The sequence below is a fragment of the Ceratocystis lukuohia genome (assembly GCF_044167205.1).
Source record: "Ceratocystis lukuohia strain C4212 chromosome Unknown Supercontig4_pilon, whole genome shotgun sequence".
Classification (NCBI taxonomy): domain Eukaryota; kingdom Fungi; phylum Ascomycota; class Sordariomycetes; order Microascales; family Ceratocystidaceae; genus Ceratocystis; species Ceratocystis lukuohia.
In genome coordinates, this window is record NW_027263523.1 from 466434 (window position 1) to 482105 (window position 15672).

Below are 15672 nucleotides of genomic sequence, written 5' to 3' on the forward strand. Positions count from 1 at the left end.
CAGCCCAGCAGAGCTAATAGCTCGGCGACCAGGACAGCCCTCGGGCAAATATGAATCAGTTTTACTCACAGAGCTGCTGCTGTCACGACCCTGAATCTTCCCCTTTTCCCCTCTGCTTCAGTTCATAATAATTCTTTATTTTTGTCAACAAAATTTATATCAAACACTCCCCTTCCGTCATGTCCTGGGCATCACGCAGCACCGAACGTGAAGCCGAAGCTACGGAGGCTGCTTGGGAATCCGCCTACGGGGCTTTCTCCGGTGGCCTCAAATGGGGCCTAGGCGCTGGCATTCTAGCCGCGGTCGGCATGAAGATGTCGCCAGTGTACCGAGGGCTGACGCTTCAATTTAAAGTGTGAGTTCCGCATGTTTATAAAATGAGGTTGGTTGGTGTTTGTTGGTCTGTGTTGGTGTATACAACACAACATATGCACTAGACACTAAGGCTACCTAAAAACACCTAGCCGCTGTCAAGACTTGTAGACCGCCATCCCCCCGCTGACCCGGACCAGATACATTCAAATGTCGGCCATGGTTCTTGGTGGCATGATTGAGGCCGATGCCCGACTGCGCATGTACGAAGCACGCATGCGACAAATGCGCCGGCAAGAAGCCGAAGCACAGAAGTGGAACCGGTTGATGGCTGAGATAGGGGACGATGACTAGACTAGAAGAGGGATCAGGGAGGGTTTCCCATGGGGAAGGTAGAAGTCGTTCAAGTGTGCAACAAGCAGTAAACACCAATATTAGCTATCATTACTGTGCGAGCGAAAGTTCTATAGTGTTTGTCTGCATGATGTTTTGGCAACATCTTTAGTGTTAAGCAAGAAAAAGAAAAATAGATCAGACAACGCCGAAGCCCTCCAAAAAGTCAAAACCAAAATATGGCATACATTCATTCATAACCTCGTCTTGGATTGGTTTTCATTCCCAGCCCGCCGCATCTGCTCACGCAACGACAAACTTCTTTGAATCAATGTTCAACTTGCACAGCCGCACTACACACCCGCTGAGCTGCAGCAGTGTCTGGACACCCTCGAGAATCTTCATGTGCGTAAATCCAATGACCTTGATAAACTCCAGCTTGGCATGCTCACTGAGCGTAGGAATGGTCTTAGTAACCTTGAACATTGTGCTAATGATATCATGACTTGAGTATCCTAGATCCCACAATTCACGTAACACATCCAGTGCCGTGTCGACATTGCCAGCATGGCAAGCCTTGAGCATGGCCTGTACTTTGATGGGATGCGGCGAGTCCACAACCTTGAAGACATTGTCGCCCGACACAAAGCCGAAGCCGGCATATGTTGACTGCAGATTGTTTATGGCCTGTCGCATGTCACCCTCAGCACTAAAAACCAGGGCGGCAAGGCCATCGTCAGCGTACTGGACTTTCTCGGCCTCAATAATTTGTAGCAGGCGCTTGATAACTTGTTCGTCAGTTAGCCGCCCATAGCGCAGAATAGCGCATCGGGACTGGAGCGGCTCAATGATCTTGTTGGACTGGTTGCATGCAAACGCGAAGCGTGTAGTGTTGGAGTAGATCTCCATAGTTCTGCGGAGGGCTTGCTGGGCGCCTGAGGTCATGGAATCAGCTTCGTCGAGGATAATGAGCTTGTGTCGGCCAGCAGGAAGCGTGACTTTTTTCTGGGCAAAGGTTTTGATGCGGTTACGGACGACGTCGATACCTAACGAAGAGAATTAACTGTTAGTACGATGGCAACAGTTTAGGATACCATCTACGCACCTCTCTCGTCACTAGCATTCAACTCAAGCACGGCCTCCTTGTAAGTGTCACCCAGCAATTGGCGCGCAAGACATAGCACGCTGGTAGTCTTTCCGATACCAGGCGTCCCCGAGATGATCACATGGGGCATGTTCCCTTCGCGAGCGATGATCTTGAGACGCTCAATGGTCTCTGTATTCCCAACAACGTCGTCGAGGAATACGGGTCTGTATTTTTCAACCCTATAGGCAAGTAGTCAGACCATATGGGTTAGCGGGGGACGAGATTTCGAAATATAATATACCAGAGCTTAGATGGTGTTGTCAAACTCACCATGGAAGCTCATAGGTGGGACCGTTACCACTACCATTACTAGCGGTGCCTGCCACCGCTGCTAGAGCCTTGGTCGTGGCAGAGTTGGATGACTCGCCATTTTTCTCGGTTTTACGCTGGGACATGATTGGAAAAGAAAGTGACAGAAAGGTGGCGAACACGTTGAAAAAGACACGAGTAGGGAGCAGACGACGAGGACAAGTACAAATGGTGGGACTAACAAACCGCGTCCAAAGCTTGAGGTCGCGTAAATTGAAAAGTAGGTTCTCCGTTTTACAGTTACCCTTTAGATCTTTCTCGACTAGAGGCAACCCTGGACCCTAAGTTAGGCTGCCTTTTAGCAAGGGCCCCATGGCTGCTTGGAGGGGCTATGGTTCTCTTTCAAACAACTTGAGACTTCTAGATATATTGCAGAGCCGAAAATTCCGCCATCCATATCATCTGCTGGTGCCTTTCCTGCAGCTTGCATGGCCATGCTTTGCTGATTCGCGGCTTTTCTATTTTTACGACACTATTCCCACAAGTTGCTTTGCTGTCGCATACTGCGTTTTATGTACTCTATGTAAGTTTTTCTTTTGCTCGCCTGAACTGTGCTGGACTGGAAGTCTTGCTAATGAACAGGGTTACAGACGGGTTTCATTCTTTTTTTTACAAAGTCTTTACAGATATAATAGCCTAAAATATAGTGGCCACCCACTAGCTATCAGCGCTACAAGCCTAACTCGAATTGAATCGCCCACAATATAGTTCTGATGAATGGCGAATAGTGACTATCAGCGACTGGTAATCTAACTGTCAAGCCTGGTGATCATCTTGGCTCGGTCTGCCTTCAATTGGCCGACGTAGCCATCGCCTAACTATACAACTGCTATTTGCCTGGTAAGGCTGAAGCTCTGTCATTGTCTCTTTATTTATCCCTCTATTTTACTGTTTCTTTACCTGTCCTTCTTTATTAGCTGCTGCTTGCATCTAATACAACACCTGGCATCTCCTGCCTGCTACTGGCTTACTGCTGCTGGTCCTGTTGGTGCTGTATTGCATCTCAGCCTTGGCCTTAGCCTTAGTCCCAGCCTTGTTTGCCGTGCATCTGTTATTCTCTTTCCCCCTTCCTTTTCTTTCCTTTTCGCTTCTTCCACATCCAAATGTCTCGACCGTTAGAACCGTCTCGCCCGACCGAGCCTCCCGATATTTCCTCGCTCCACGACTCCGATTCCCACTCCAACTCTGAAAGCGACTTGGAGCTTGAGCTCGAAGAGCTTGTACCCCGGTCACCCTCGAAATCTGCATCCAAATCGTTCTTTTCTGACTCTCGAAACATACCCGGTAACCCATCTTCTACCGACTCTGCCTCTCGCTCGGGCCCGCGTATAGCCCTCAGAAAGCTTCGAATGGGCGGCCGTCGAACAAGGCGTTATGGCGATCTGGGCCAAAATCGCGACGACCATGACGATACCGAGAACCTGATTGGGGGTAGTAGTGGTGGCGGCCACCATAGTCGGCAAAACTCAGGGCTTACTGACGATGATGACACGCCTCTCCTCTCCTCTGGGGGCGGCTTTGGCGGTGCCGGTGGCGGTCTTGACCCCGGCAATGGCGGATCCTGGGCTCAGAAACGCCACAGACAGCAGACCATGGCCCAAAAGATTAAGACTCATATACAAAGCGTCATGCCGTGGGGTAGTGGCAGCGACAGTCTAAGGTCGCCTCGTGTCAGCAGTCCAGCCGGCAATGCGTCGGACGATGAGGACGACAATTCCCAAGATGCTGGATCGGCACGAATTGTGGCCGTCGGCTCCATACAATCGACTCATTTCCCAGCCAACGGCGTGTCGAATGCCAAGTATACTGCGCTTACGTTTTTGCCGATTACTCTCTATAATGAGTTTTCCTTCTTCTTCAACATGTACTTCCTGCTGGTGGCATTGTCCCAAGCAATCCCAGCGCTACGTATTGGATACCTTCTCACCTACATCGCCCCGCTTATCTTTGTGTTGTGCATCACTATGGGCAAGGAAGCTTGGGATGATATTGAACGTCGCCGCCGTGATAATGAAGCCAACTCCGAGGGCTACACTGTGCTCAGCTTTGATGAACCCACTGCTCGACAAGAGGCACGCAACAAGCGGCAGGACCACCGCACTCTGCGGTCCGAGGCTCTCCCTGGCCGTAGCAAGCGCCGCGCCAACAACGTTGACCGCCTTTCAGATGTGCAGGAAGAGGAGGATGCGCTGGAGAACGACGGTGGCATACTGTCCTCCACTGTGCGAGATGTGTGGAAAAAGTCCAAGGATCTCAAGGTCGGCGACGTCCTTAAACTTGGCAAGGGTCAGCGTGTACCTGCTGACGTAGTCATTCTCAAATGCTATATGGATGTTAAGGAGGGAAGGCCCAGTGCCATCGAAGGCAGAAGTAGCGTGGACAGTATCGGCAATACCAAGAAAGATGACAGCGGATCTAGCGGCGGAACTGGCGGCGAAACATTTATACGCACAGATCAGCTGGACGGCGAGACGGACTGGAAGCTTCGTCTGGCTTCGCCTTTGACCCAGAGCCTGCCGGTGGAAGAGTTTGTACGTTTGCGTGTAACAGGCGGAAAGCCTGATCGCAAAGTTGGTGAGTTCGCAGGCACGCTGGAACTACTAGAGTCTCGAACGGCTGCCCAAAGCACTGCGGCTACGGGCATGGGGCCGGCGGCGCTGGCTAACTCTGCCGGTCTCTCCATCGATAACACAGCCTGGGCGAATACTGTTATTGCATCTCAGGGCGTCACTCTGGGCGTCATCATGTACACTGGACCACAGACGCGTTCGGCCATGTCGACGGCTCCTTCACGGTCGAAGATTGGTTTGCTGGAGTATGAAATCAACTCACTGACCAAGATTCTATGTGGACTAACGCTGCTGCTGTCAATTGTATTGGTTGCCCTAGAGGGCTTTGAAAACACTGATGGAGCTATTTGGTACGTTAAGATTATGCGCTTTTTAGTGCTCTTTTCTACCATTGTGCCAATCAGTCTACGTGTCAACCTAGACATGGGCAAGAGTGCATACTCGTACTTTATTCAACATGATCCTGGTATTCCTGGCGCCTTAGTGCGCACAAGCACCATCCCCGAGGATCTAGGCCGTATCGAATATTTGTTGAGTGACAAGACGGGCACCCTGACGCAGAACGAGATGGAGATGAAGAAGATTCATATCGGCACTGTATCGTACGCAAACGAGGCTATGGATGAAGTTTCGGATTATGTTAGACAAGGCCTTAGTCACGTTCAAGCCGATGGCAGCTTGGTTACGCCCTCGACCTCTGGCACTACTGTCACTAGCGGTAGTGGTATGGGAGGAGGAGGGGGTGGCCGCACACGACGTGAGATCGGATCTAGAGTCCGTGATGTTGTGCTGGCGTTAGCTCTCTGCCACAACGTGACCCCGACGGTGGAGGATGACGTCAATGGCGACCAGGTAGTAGCGTATCAGGCATCGTCCCCTGACGAAATTGCCATCGTCAAGTGGACTGAGGCTGTTGGTCTACGTCTCGCGTATCGTGATCGGACTAGTATGGTTCTCGAGTCGACACATTCCAATAAGACGGTGGTACAAATACGGATTCTTGACATCTTCCCGTTTACCTCTGAAGGCAAGCGTATGGGTATTGTTGTGCAGTTCCTCGAATCGCAGGCTCAGGCGGCCTCACCACTCGACATTGACAGCGGTGAGATCTGGTTCTATCAAAAGGGCGCTGACACTGTCATGGGAAATATCGTTGCGGCCAATGACTGGCTTGACGAAGAAACTGTCAACATGGCTCGCGAGGGCCTGCGCACGTTGGTGGTCGGTCGCCGTCGATTATCAGCCCAGCAGTATCGCGAGTTCTCCACTCAGTACCAGCAAGCTTCACTATCTCTCGTTGGCCGTGACGCTGGCATGGCCTCAGTCGTATCGCTGCATCTAGAACGTGACTTAGAACTCCTTGGCGTCACCGGCGTTGAAGATAAGCTGCAGCGTGATGTCAAACCATCGCTGGAGTTGTTGCGCAATGCCGGAATCAAGATTTGGATGCTGACGGGAGACAAGGTTGAGACAGCACGCTGTGTCGCAGTCTCTTCTAAGCTTGTTGCCCGCGGTCAATACATTTACACGGTGCAGAATATGCGGTCTAAAGACAATGCCCAACAGCATCTGGATTTCCTGCGCTCTAAACCTGACTCATGCCTCCTCGTCGATGGCGACTCGCTTGCACTCTTCCTCTCACATTTCCGCCAGGAATTTGTCTCCGTTGCCGTCAAGCTGCCGACTGTTGTTGCCTGTCGCTGCTCGCCTGGACAGAAAGCCGAAGTGGCCCGACTAATCCGCGAGTACACTAAGAAACGCGTGTGCTGTATTGGCGATGGCGGCAATGACGTCAGCATGATCCAGGCTGCTGATGTCGGTGTTGGCATTGTCGGAAAGGAAGGTCGCCAGGCGTCGTTGGCCGCAGACTTTTCCATCGAGCAGTTCTTTCATCTGACTAAGCTATTAGTTTGGCACGGTCGCAACAGCTACAAGCGCTCGGCAAAGCTGGCGCAATTTGTTGTGCATCGTGGTCTCATTATCGCCGTTTGCCAAACCGTTTACAGCATTGCCATAAAGTTTGAGCCTGAGGGTCTATACAAGGTATGTATATAGAGCGCATAACCCTAGACCATGTAGTAACCCATTAACTGACGTCATCGTGCTCTCTAGGACTGGTTGATGGTTGGCTACTCCACCATCTACACAGCTTTCCCCGTGCTTTCGCTTGTCCTTGACAAGGACGTTGACGAAAACCTGGCCACATTATATCCTGAACTGTACAAGGAACTAACATCGGGCAAATCACTATCGTATCGCACGTTCTTTGTGTGGGTGTTTGTGTCCATCTACCAAGGCACTATCATCCAAGGCTTCGCGCAGATTCTGACAGAGGTGGATGGCTCGCGTATGTTGGCTGTTAGCTACACAGTCTTGGTCCTCAATGAGCTGTTGATGGTGGCTATTGAGATCACGACGTGGCACTGGTTGATGGTGTTGAGTATCGTGGGTACATTTTTGTCGTACTTGATCTCGGTGCCATTTTTAGGGAACTACTTCGACTTGTCGTTTGTGGCATCTGTGTAAGTCTTTTTTATGTCTTGTTGTCTTGGGGATCGGACCATGCACTTATTCAAGCCCTACTTGAGATTAAATTGCGTTCATGTTGCTAACGTTCTCCTCTATAGTGGCTTCCTTTGGCGTTGTCTGGCCATTGCCGCCATTTCGCTCGTGCCTCCGTATGCTGGCAAGGTGATTCGTCGGACTATGAATCCACCATCGTACCGCAAGGTGCAGAGTACATAAGGCTGGTGTCAGGGCCTGGGAGTAGGGGTTATCTGGAAGAAACTAGATGGGGCGATCAGGGCTAGGAGCGTTTGTGTTCTTTTGCGTGTAGTTAGAATTTTCGTTGCTGCTTTTGCTAGTGCCTACTGCTCTTTTTGCTTCATTGTTTTTGTATATGAATTGCATGGCGGACCACATATGGTGGTTTTGTTTTCTCTAATCGGACTTTTTACAAATTCAGCACACCCGATTCAAACTAGTCTGTTGCTACGCTCTATGTTCTCCCTCATTGTCCTCACTATCTTACATTGTGCTTTTGTTCCCCTCTCCCCACTTCCTCTCTTTAGTCGAGGTTAACCACCTGCCATTCGCCGTCTAACTCGCTAGAATAGCGGTCAATAATCTCATTAGCCATTCCGCCTTGTCGTATCCGCCTGAAAGCCGGAGCATTGTCCTCCTTGATTATACCCGCATACCTATCTACGAACCCATCTGGACCTGACACTAAGACTAGCTTATACGCCCCAGAGCCTCCTGGGCGTGCTACAACCTTAGGCTGATGCTCGCTATACGGCCCCGATGCCACAGGGAGATATGGCCCTGCGCGTGCCTGCGCCGGTGTTGCGCCTGCCCTTGCATTTGCACTGATTCCTAATGCAGCCTTGATCTCTGCCTCACCAATCACCGCATCCTCACCTGTCACTGCCACGTGGACATCAAACTGATTGCCGTGGGCAGCCTTGAGGGCTTGCAATCGTTGAGCAATTGGGGAGGGCTGGACGACACCGTGTGCTAGATCAATTAGACCTGGAACAGACGCTGTGCTTCTACCGAACCATCCGCTCGAGGCTGGTCTGTTTGTATCACGCGATACAGAACAATCGAGGTCTGCTCGTGAGTGCACAGCCCACAGAATGCGCACCTTGCCGGGTGTGGGGTTGGTCTCAAGCAATGCATGGGCAGCTTGCAATGCAGGGGCGACCGATGAGCCGCCGGCAATGAAAACAATTTCATCATCAGAGCGGTCAGGTGGTGTCAAAAAGAGAAGTGTTGGGTATGGCCCGCGCAGCTCAACTTGTTCAGCTGGCAATTTGCGATCGAGAAACCGTGAGACTTCACCGTCTGGCAATACACGCACGAGAAAGTGGAGGATGCCTGCTTTGGCTTCTGCAGCGCTAGCGGGTGGTAGGGGCGTGTATTCACGCACAATTTGGATCTCAGGCTGCTTGACTTCTACCGACCATAGCGGGTACTTCCAGGCACCAGTCGAGGAGGCCGGGTTGGCTGGGTTGACTGGGTCGCTGAGGTACGGGATAGGCACTGTTGGGTCATGTTCTTCAGGCCTTAGAGTCATAAGAAAGGCATCGGAAGAGACACGCTCCTTGCTGTCAATGGTATAAGAGAGGAACTTGTCGGGATTCAGCGCCTTTTGGTAGCGCTTGTTGTTCTTCATCGCTGGCAAGGTGCCCATTAATATGAAGAGTATGCCTCCAAGGAGAAAGTACTTGGTCGTCTTATCAAGCTTTGGCTTCGCCCCGCCAGGGCCAGTGACAGAAGGTCCGGAGGTGGGAGTCGGAGCGGGGCCGTTGGAGGAACTGTGTAGACGGAATTGGTGTAGCTGGTGATGCGGCGAACATGGTGTGAGCAGGGGCCGAAAGGCCGGAACGCGACGGGGATATACCCGGAGAGCGGGAGAAATACGCATTCGACACTTCGAATTCAATATCTAAAATTTATCCGATGACTATATTTGCGTAGAGTCGAGTAGTCGTCTTCAATTTGATGAACAGTTGCTCACGAGAAGGCTGATAGGCAAGGCTGCAATCTAATCACATGAAGCAATATTGTCATTAGCAATTGGCCAATAAACATCCAATAATACATAACGGCTAATAGTGGGGCCTTGCATGCTGCCCCACCAAATGTCAACAAGGCTGAGATTCAGCAACACTAAAAGCATCATGATGTAGCCTTGTCTAAGACAACAAAGCTCTAGAGCTTTGGAGAACTTGGGAATCGGCTGCCAACATCAATATAATTGAGGCATACTTTTTTTTCTCTTTTTATCGCCTCCCTGATCTACTGCCCGATTCCCCCTTCCCTTTCTTTCTTTCCCTTTTTTACATTCTTGTCATCTACTCGTCGTGTCTATCCTCAAATCTCCCCCCCTCTCCTAGCTACTTGTTAACCATGCAAAAGTTTCTTCGGGAATGGCGTCAAGATGCGCTTAACAAGACGCAGTATGAGTCTGCTATTTTTCTAGGCGACAAACTGCTCGCCATGACTAGTGAGTGGACTCCTCTTCCTATCCATCATCTCTCCTAACATACTCTCTGAAAGACGACGACAATGATGCCTTCTGGCTGGCCCAAGTGCACTTTGCTACCGGAAACTTCACGCGCGCCTATGCCTTTCTTGTCAAACACGATCTCACCAACCGAAACCCCGCCTGTCGCTATCTCTCCGCACACTGCATGATCAAGCAGTCTCTATACGATGATGCCCTTGCCCTCCTTGGCGAGCGCAACCCCACTCACCTCGTAGCCAACTCAACCACCAACAAGCGCAAAGCCCAGCCGGTCACACGCTCTGCTAAGGCTGGTACATCTAAGGAGGCCGCCGCGCAAGAGCAGAGCCGCAAGTATGAAGCAGCCATGTGTCATTTGCGTGGATTGTGCTACACCAAGCAAAATGCCTTCGACAAAGCCAAGGAATGCTACAAGACGGCAGTTCAGATCGACGTGCAGTGCTTCGAGGCCTTTCAGCAGCTGATGGCTAACTCCATCATGTCGCCCGAAGAGGAGTGGGTCTTTCTGGATAGCTTAGACTTTGACTCGGTCAGTGTCCCAGGAGACACGGCAGCATCACAAGAAGCGGCCGAGTTCACCAAGATGCTCTACACCACACGACTATCCAAGTACAACAATCCCAGTGAATTTACTACAGCCTACGAGTCACTCTCCACTCACTATCATCTTGCACGGAACCCTGACCTGCTTCTCGCCCGGGCCGATCTGCTGTACACACAATGCAAGTTTAAGGATGCCTTCCAAATCACCGAATCGATCCTGGCTGAAGACCGCTACAACTTTGCCGTCTACCCTCTGCACCTAGCTGCATTGTTCCAGCTTCAGCGCACTAACGAGTTATTCCTCGTGTCACATGACCTGGCCGACCACTACCCCGACGAGCCTTGTACATGGTTGGCCGTCGGCACATACTACTTTGCCATAAACAAAATTCCCGAAGCTCGGCGTTATTTCAGCAAGGCCAGTATGATGGATCAACACTTTGCGCCAGCCTGGATCGGGTTTGCTCATACTTTTGCTGAGGAAGGCGAGCATGACCAGGCAATCTCAGCCTACTCAACAGCTGCACGTTTGTTCATGGGCACACATTTACCCCAACTATTTCTAGGCATGCAGAACCACGCGTTAAACAACATGGTTGTAGCAGAAGAATTCCTTAAGACCGCCTACGGACTGTGTAAAACCGATCCGCTCCTACTCAACGAAATGGGTGTCGTCAAGTATCATCAAGACCAACCACAAGACGCCGTTGTTTTCTTCGAGGCCGCACTCAAGATTTCCGCCGATGCCGATTCGGAGCCCGATGCCTGGATTGCTGTGCGAGTCAACCTCGGCCATGCCTACCGCCGTCTCCGTGTTTATGACCGTGCGCTTGAATGTTTTGACGAGGCCCTCCGTCTAGGCGGCAAAAACACGGCCTTGTTCACAGCGCGTGGTCTCATCTTCCTTGAAAAAAATCAGCCTGACGAGGCGGCCATGGAACTGCACCAGGCCCTTGCCATCAGTCCCCAAGACGCTATTGCCACGGATTTGTTGAACAAGGCACTTGCAGAATCATTCATGTTTGGGGCTGCCAAGGACGACGGTGCAGACGATATCGACGCTTTTGATTCGCAGGTTCTTGCGGCTGTGCACGAGCCAAGGCTACGCGATCGAGACCGGGACCGGGACCGGGACCGTGACCGTGACCGTGATCGCAAGGGCAAATCCACGGTCGCAACAAGAAGTCTGAAAGCAGGCCTGCGGGCTGGGCCTAGCCGACGATTAGTTGGGAGAATGCATGGTGGGCTAGCAGTAGGCGAGGATGGATCGATGATGGAAATGACGGACGAGGGATGATGTAGGGTGAGCAGGCAGGGACAAGCCGGCCTTGGTGTATATGCGTCCAAGACTAGCGGGAACTTTTTTCTTTGTTTTTACAGGCGTTTATGTTTTCGTTCTGAAGGTGAATGATGGATGGGTAACTTATAATGACAAGGCGTTTTTGTTTTTTTTCCCTCTCAGAGACTTTGCTGCGAGTCCTGACCTTCTGGCTTCTCTACTTTATTTCTTTCTTTCCTTCCTTCCATCCCCTAATTAGACTGACTTTGCTATACACAAAATATGGAATAACAAACGCGGCTTGTTGATGAACAGCTTGGCAAAACGAGAACCCAAAGTGACGTCATTAGATCAGTTAACAAAGAAATGCGTAAAAGTGAAATACAACAAGGCAACCAGAAACGCCGCGTCCTGCCTTCTTCCCATGGGATATATAGTGCTCGACAAGTCAAGACTTTGCGTATTGTATGAATGGTCGGCTCTTCCTATCCCTTCCTTCCCCTTTCTTCTAATAACAGCCTGTCAGGCAGCATTCCGATACACCTGTTGACCCTGACTTCGCAAGACAATCGTCTCACGACGTTGTAGCAGCCGAATAGCGCGCTCAAAGGCCGTCTCGCTAAACTGACGACCCTGGACCATCTCGTTCTTCAGAGTCTCAAGGTTTGTCGTCCAGCCAATTGGCAGGCGACGTTTGAGCTCGGCCTCAAGGCGGGATGTCTCGGCATTAAGCTCCTTGCTGCCCTGGTCAGAACCCTGCTTGACAGCAGCCATGGTCGAGGCAGTGAATAGCTTCATGGCAAAGTCGACGTCCTCTTCAGTGGCAATAGGCGACAGACGAGCCTTAGCGATAGACTCGGTGATACGCACAATAGCTTCGAGCTGACGCACAGTGATCGGAATCGATGATCGTGTGTTAGCTTGCAATTCGGCAGCATGCACTTCTTTGCGAATTGTGACAAAGCTAGAAGAGAGTTTCTCTGCAGCTTCGGCACTCAGACGAGGAGCACATCGACTAAGCCGAGTGGACGGGGTTCAAGGTTAGCTAATAACGCGCAAGATTAGGAAAAGAGGGAGGTATGACAGAAATGGGCTACTTACGCCTTGCAGTAACTAATATACCGCCGCATCTTCTCAACCGGCACTTCGGCCTCTGGCTCCGCATCACGGCCACCACGACTATTCATTTGGATGCCCATAACGTGCTCGGCCATAGTTATGTCTTTACGACGCGAGTGCTCGTCTCTTACAATGAATATCATGTCGAAACGAGATAAGATGGTTGTTTGGAAATCAATATTCTCGCCGGGCGTCTTCATATCATCATATCGACCAAAGATAGGGTTGGCTGCAGCCAGCACAGAAGTCCGAGCATTGAGCACAGTAGTGATGCCAGCCTTAGCAATTGAAATGGTTTGCTGCTCCATAGCTTCGTGGATAGCCACACGGTCGTCATCGCGCATCTTGTCAAACTCGTCAATGCACACCACGCCACCGTCAGCAAGCACCATGGCACCACCTTCAAGATAGAACTCGCGAGAAGTTTGGTCACGCTGGACTGAGGCCGTCAAACCAGCTGCTGATGAGCCCTTACCAGACGTGTAAATAGAAATAGGCGCTGCTCGTTCAACATATTTTAATAGCTGCGACTTGGCAGTACCGGGGTCACCAAGGAGCAGCACATTAATATCACCTCTAAGCTTCATGCCATCAGGCAACACCTTTTTGGAGCCACCAAGTAGTAGACACAGGATAGCCTTTTTGATGACGTCGTTTCCGTAGATAGATGGCGCGATGCATGATGCCAGCTTGTCAAAAATTCCAGGCTCCCTGCTCATTTCCAGGAATGACTGTTCCTCCTCATCCGAGAAGTTAAGGCCACCCTTAATAGTCTTGTCGATATCTGTTCTAATTCCTACGCATCGCAGGTATGGTGTCCGGATAGCCACTACACCACTAGTACTTTGATTTCGTTTGGAGCTCTTATTTTGGAAAATGGTGAAGACTCCAACGATCTCACAGCGCGATCCAGGCACAACTCTGTTGGTGAGGTAGCGGTCGGCCACTACAACCACGTGACGGGGCATTTCACCGACCGGCACCTGATCAGGAACCTCCTGCAGTTTCAGAACTTGCTGGTCGATGAACTCGGACTTTTCGTGCATAACAAAATAAGGGTCAAGCGGGCATTTGGCCGACTGATCGTTAGGGGGGCGTTTGCGTGAGCATTGGCGAGGCAGCGAAACCCCCGCGAAGCCACCATTGACGGTAATGGTTTCGTTGTGTTGGCATGACTGGCACTGAATGTGCAACACGGTAGCCCGAGACGACAGTACGGAGGCGCCAATGACAATTCCAGACACACGGACGAGCTTTCCGATAATGCCAGATTTGAGATCACGTAGGGAAGTTGCATCAACATCGGAATGCACGAGTAGCTGGTGTTGTGGTAGATTGACTTTAGGCTGATGGGGGAAGAGGAAGCGGTGGGTGCACATCTTGAGTGCATTTTCAAACTAAGAAAAGAAAACCGGGAAGAGTTGTTAGCAAGGCCAGTAACTGATGAATTGAAATGAGGGCAGAGAGGGGTAGTTGGCGGGGGGCAGGCAAGGAGGGGTAGGTTCGCCTTAGGTCCCTCACACTCACCACAGGAATCGTTTCTTCAGGCAAGCCTGTCAAGCGACTGGCTAAGTCAGGGTCCGCATTGATGAGATCGGTGATGTTGACCTCACAAAAGTAACGTTTGGAGAGGGCATTTTCAGTAAGTTGTTGGCTAGCATCAGTCAGCATCAGTAATGTCAACAGCATGGACAGCACCTAGGTCGAAAGCCAATTAACTCACCGGTATGGAAAGTTCGTTCCAATGGCGAAGGTACTGATAAATTGCTCAAACTTTTTCTGCAGCTCGAGATTAGAATCTTGAGCCGCATGGGTGTCCGAATGCTTGAATGAGGCCGTGGTATACACGGAGCGGGAGTCCATGGTGGGCAGTGGGTTATGGGTTTAGTTAGGTTGTTTAGGACTAGCTATTTGGCTTTGCATTGATTCAATTGGGCAAGGGTAAGCAGCCTGGGAGATCAGGACAATCTTATTGAAAGTTCGCAATGAAGGCGGGCGATGATAGTTCGTTGCTATTGTAGTAGTTTTGTTGTTATTGACACAGGCGCGAGTTAGACATGATGCTTAGTTAAACGTAGACAGAAAAATAAAACTACCAAAGCGCGTTTTGTTAGGGTTAGGGTACTCCAGACGTGAGATGATTGACGATAAGGCATACAGGAGTGCAGAAAAAGTTGATATGTCAAGCACCTGCACCTATGTGTCTCCAAAGCAGCAGCCCCTAAGCATATAAATAACTACCTGACTCTAGTAATAGAAACGCCGTCTCACTACTTATCTAACAACCTACTTTGTTAGAAGGTAGGAACAGTTCAGTCTCTTGCCATGTAGCAGTAGCGAGACAAGACTTGAGCTTCCAATTTAGATATTTCCTATGGCTAGCAGGAAGTTTGGAAGTGCTCACATTCAGGAAAAAATATGCAAGGCGGTTAGTCATGGCAAAGGTAGTGAGAGTATATGAGAGACGATAGTCCATGGACACAAAACGTTGCAATCACTTGGATAGTCTCTATTCTGGTTTTTATACTATAAGAGGGCAAGGGGCAGGCCTGCAAATAGGTAACTCCTAAGCCCAAGCACACATTTCCTACGGAAGAAAAGATCTAGTATGGCGTCTTTTTGCTGTACCAATCTTGTCATGATGTTAGCTTGCGTTTATTGTACTGCTTTAGGGTTACACAATAGACGCGTAAAGTGGCTACTTATAGTGCGCGTTTGCTTGACTACATGTGGCACGTGGCCTATTAACCCATGCATTAGTTTTCATTTGCGGTTAATTTATGGCTAATACGCGGGTCCAAGCAAGGGGCCTAGCTAAAGCTCAACAGGCTCCCTTGATCGCGAAGACACTGTAGAAAGGCCAACATTTAGCTAATATAAAGGAGAGGCATAAGCCAAACGAAATATATAGAAGGCATCGACAAGGTCGACTCGTCTTAGCCTAAGAATCGGGACTGCAGCTTTTCGTTTTTTTTTTATTCTTTATAGCGTCATCTTTTAGCTTCTAGTCTCTACTTAACCACTACCT

The 15672-nt window shown here is 50.3% G+C and overlaps 6 protein-coding genes across 6 annotated transcripts; 3 read left to right on the forward strand and 3 right to left on the reverse strand.

Annotated features, from left to right (window-relative positions):
* Positions 1-179: 179 nt before the first annotated feature.
* Positions 180-666, forward strand: HOO65_040127 (uncharacterized protein; the record flags this gene model as incomplete). The annotated part of the gene is made up of 2 exons (XM_071003049.1): positions 180-355; positions 513-666. 2 exons carry the CDS (start codon positions 180-182, stop codon positions 664-666), a joined length of 330 nt encoding a protein of 109 aa, XP_070858970.1.
* A 282-nt stretch (positions 667-948) lies between these two features.
* On the reverse strand, positions 949-2187 carry HOO65_040128 (uncharacterized protein; the record flags this gene model as incomplete). Its single annotated transcript, XM_071002863.1, has 3 exons — positions 949-1691; positions 1751-1971; positions 2063-2187. The coding sequence occupies 3 exons, from the start codon at positions 2185-2187 to the stop codon at positions 949-951; spliced, it is 1089 nt and encodes a 362-aa protein (XP_070858971.1).
* Positions 2188-3204: 1017 nt separating this feature from the next.
* HOO65_040129 (putative phospholipid-transporting ATPase IIB) lies at positions 3205-7416 on the forward strand (the record flags this gene model as incomplete). Its single annotated transcript, XM_071002495.1, has 3 exons — positions 3205-6714; positions 6784-7193; positions 7299-7416. The coding sequence occupies 3 exons, from the start codon at positions 3205-3207 to the stop codon at positions 7414-7416; spliced, it is 4038 nt and encodes a 1345-aa protein (XP_070858972.1).
* A 322-nt stretch (positions 7417-7738) lies between these two features.
* Positions 7739-8848, reverse strand: HOO65_040130 (oxidoreductase FAD-binding domain-containing protein; the record flags this gene model as incomplete). The annotated part of the gene is made up of 1 exon (XM_071000585.1): positions 7739-8848. One exon carries the CDS (start codon positions 8846-8848, stop codon positions 7739-7741), a length of 1110 nt encoding a protein of 369 aa, XP_070858973.1.
* Positions 8849-9585: 737 nt separating this feature from the next.
* HOO65_040131 (Anaphase-promoting complex subunit cut9) lies at positions 9586-11543 on the forward strand (the record flags this gene model as incomplete). Its single annotated transcript, XM_071002701.1, has 2 exons — positions 9586-9682; positions 9736-11543. The coding sequence occupies 2 exons, from the start codon at positions 9586-9588 to the stop codon at positions 11541-11543; spliced, it is 1905 nt and encodes a 634-aa protein (XP_070858974.1).
* A 504-nt stretch (positions 11544-12047) lies between these two features.
* HOO65_040132 (DNA replication licensing factor mcm5) lies at positions 12048-14507 on the reverse strand (the record flags this gene model as incomplete). The annotated part of the gene is made up of 4 exons (XM_071002611.1): positions 12048-12489; positions 12627-13963; positions 14172-14298; positions 14368-14507. 4 exons carry the CDS (start codon positions 14505-14507, stop codon positions 12048-12050), a joined length of 2046 nt encoding a protein of 681 aa, XP_070858975.1.
* Positions 14508-15672: the final 1165 nt, after the last annotated feature.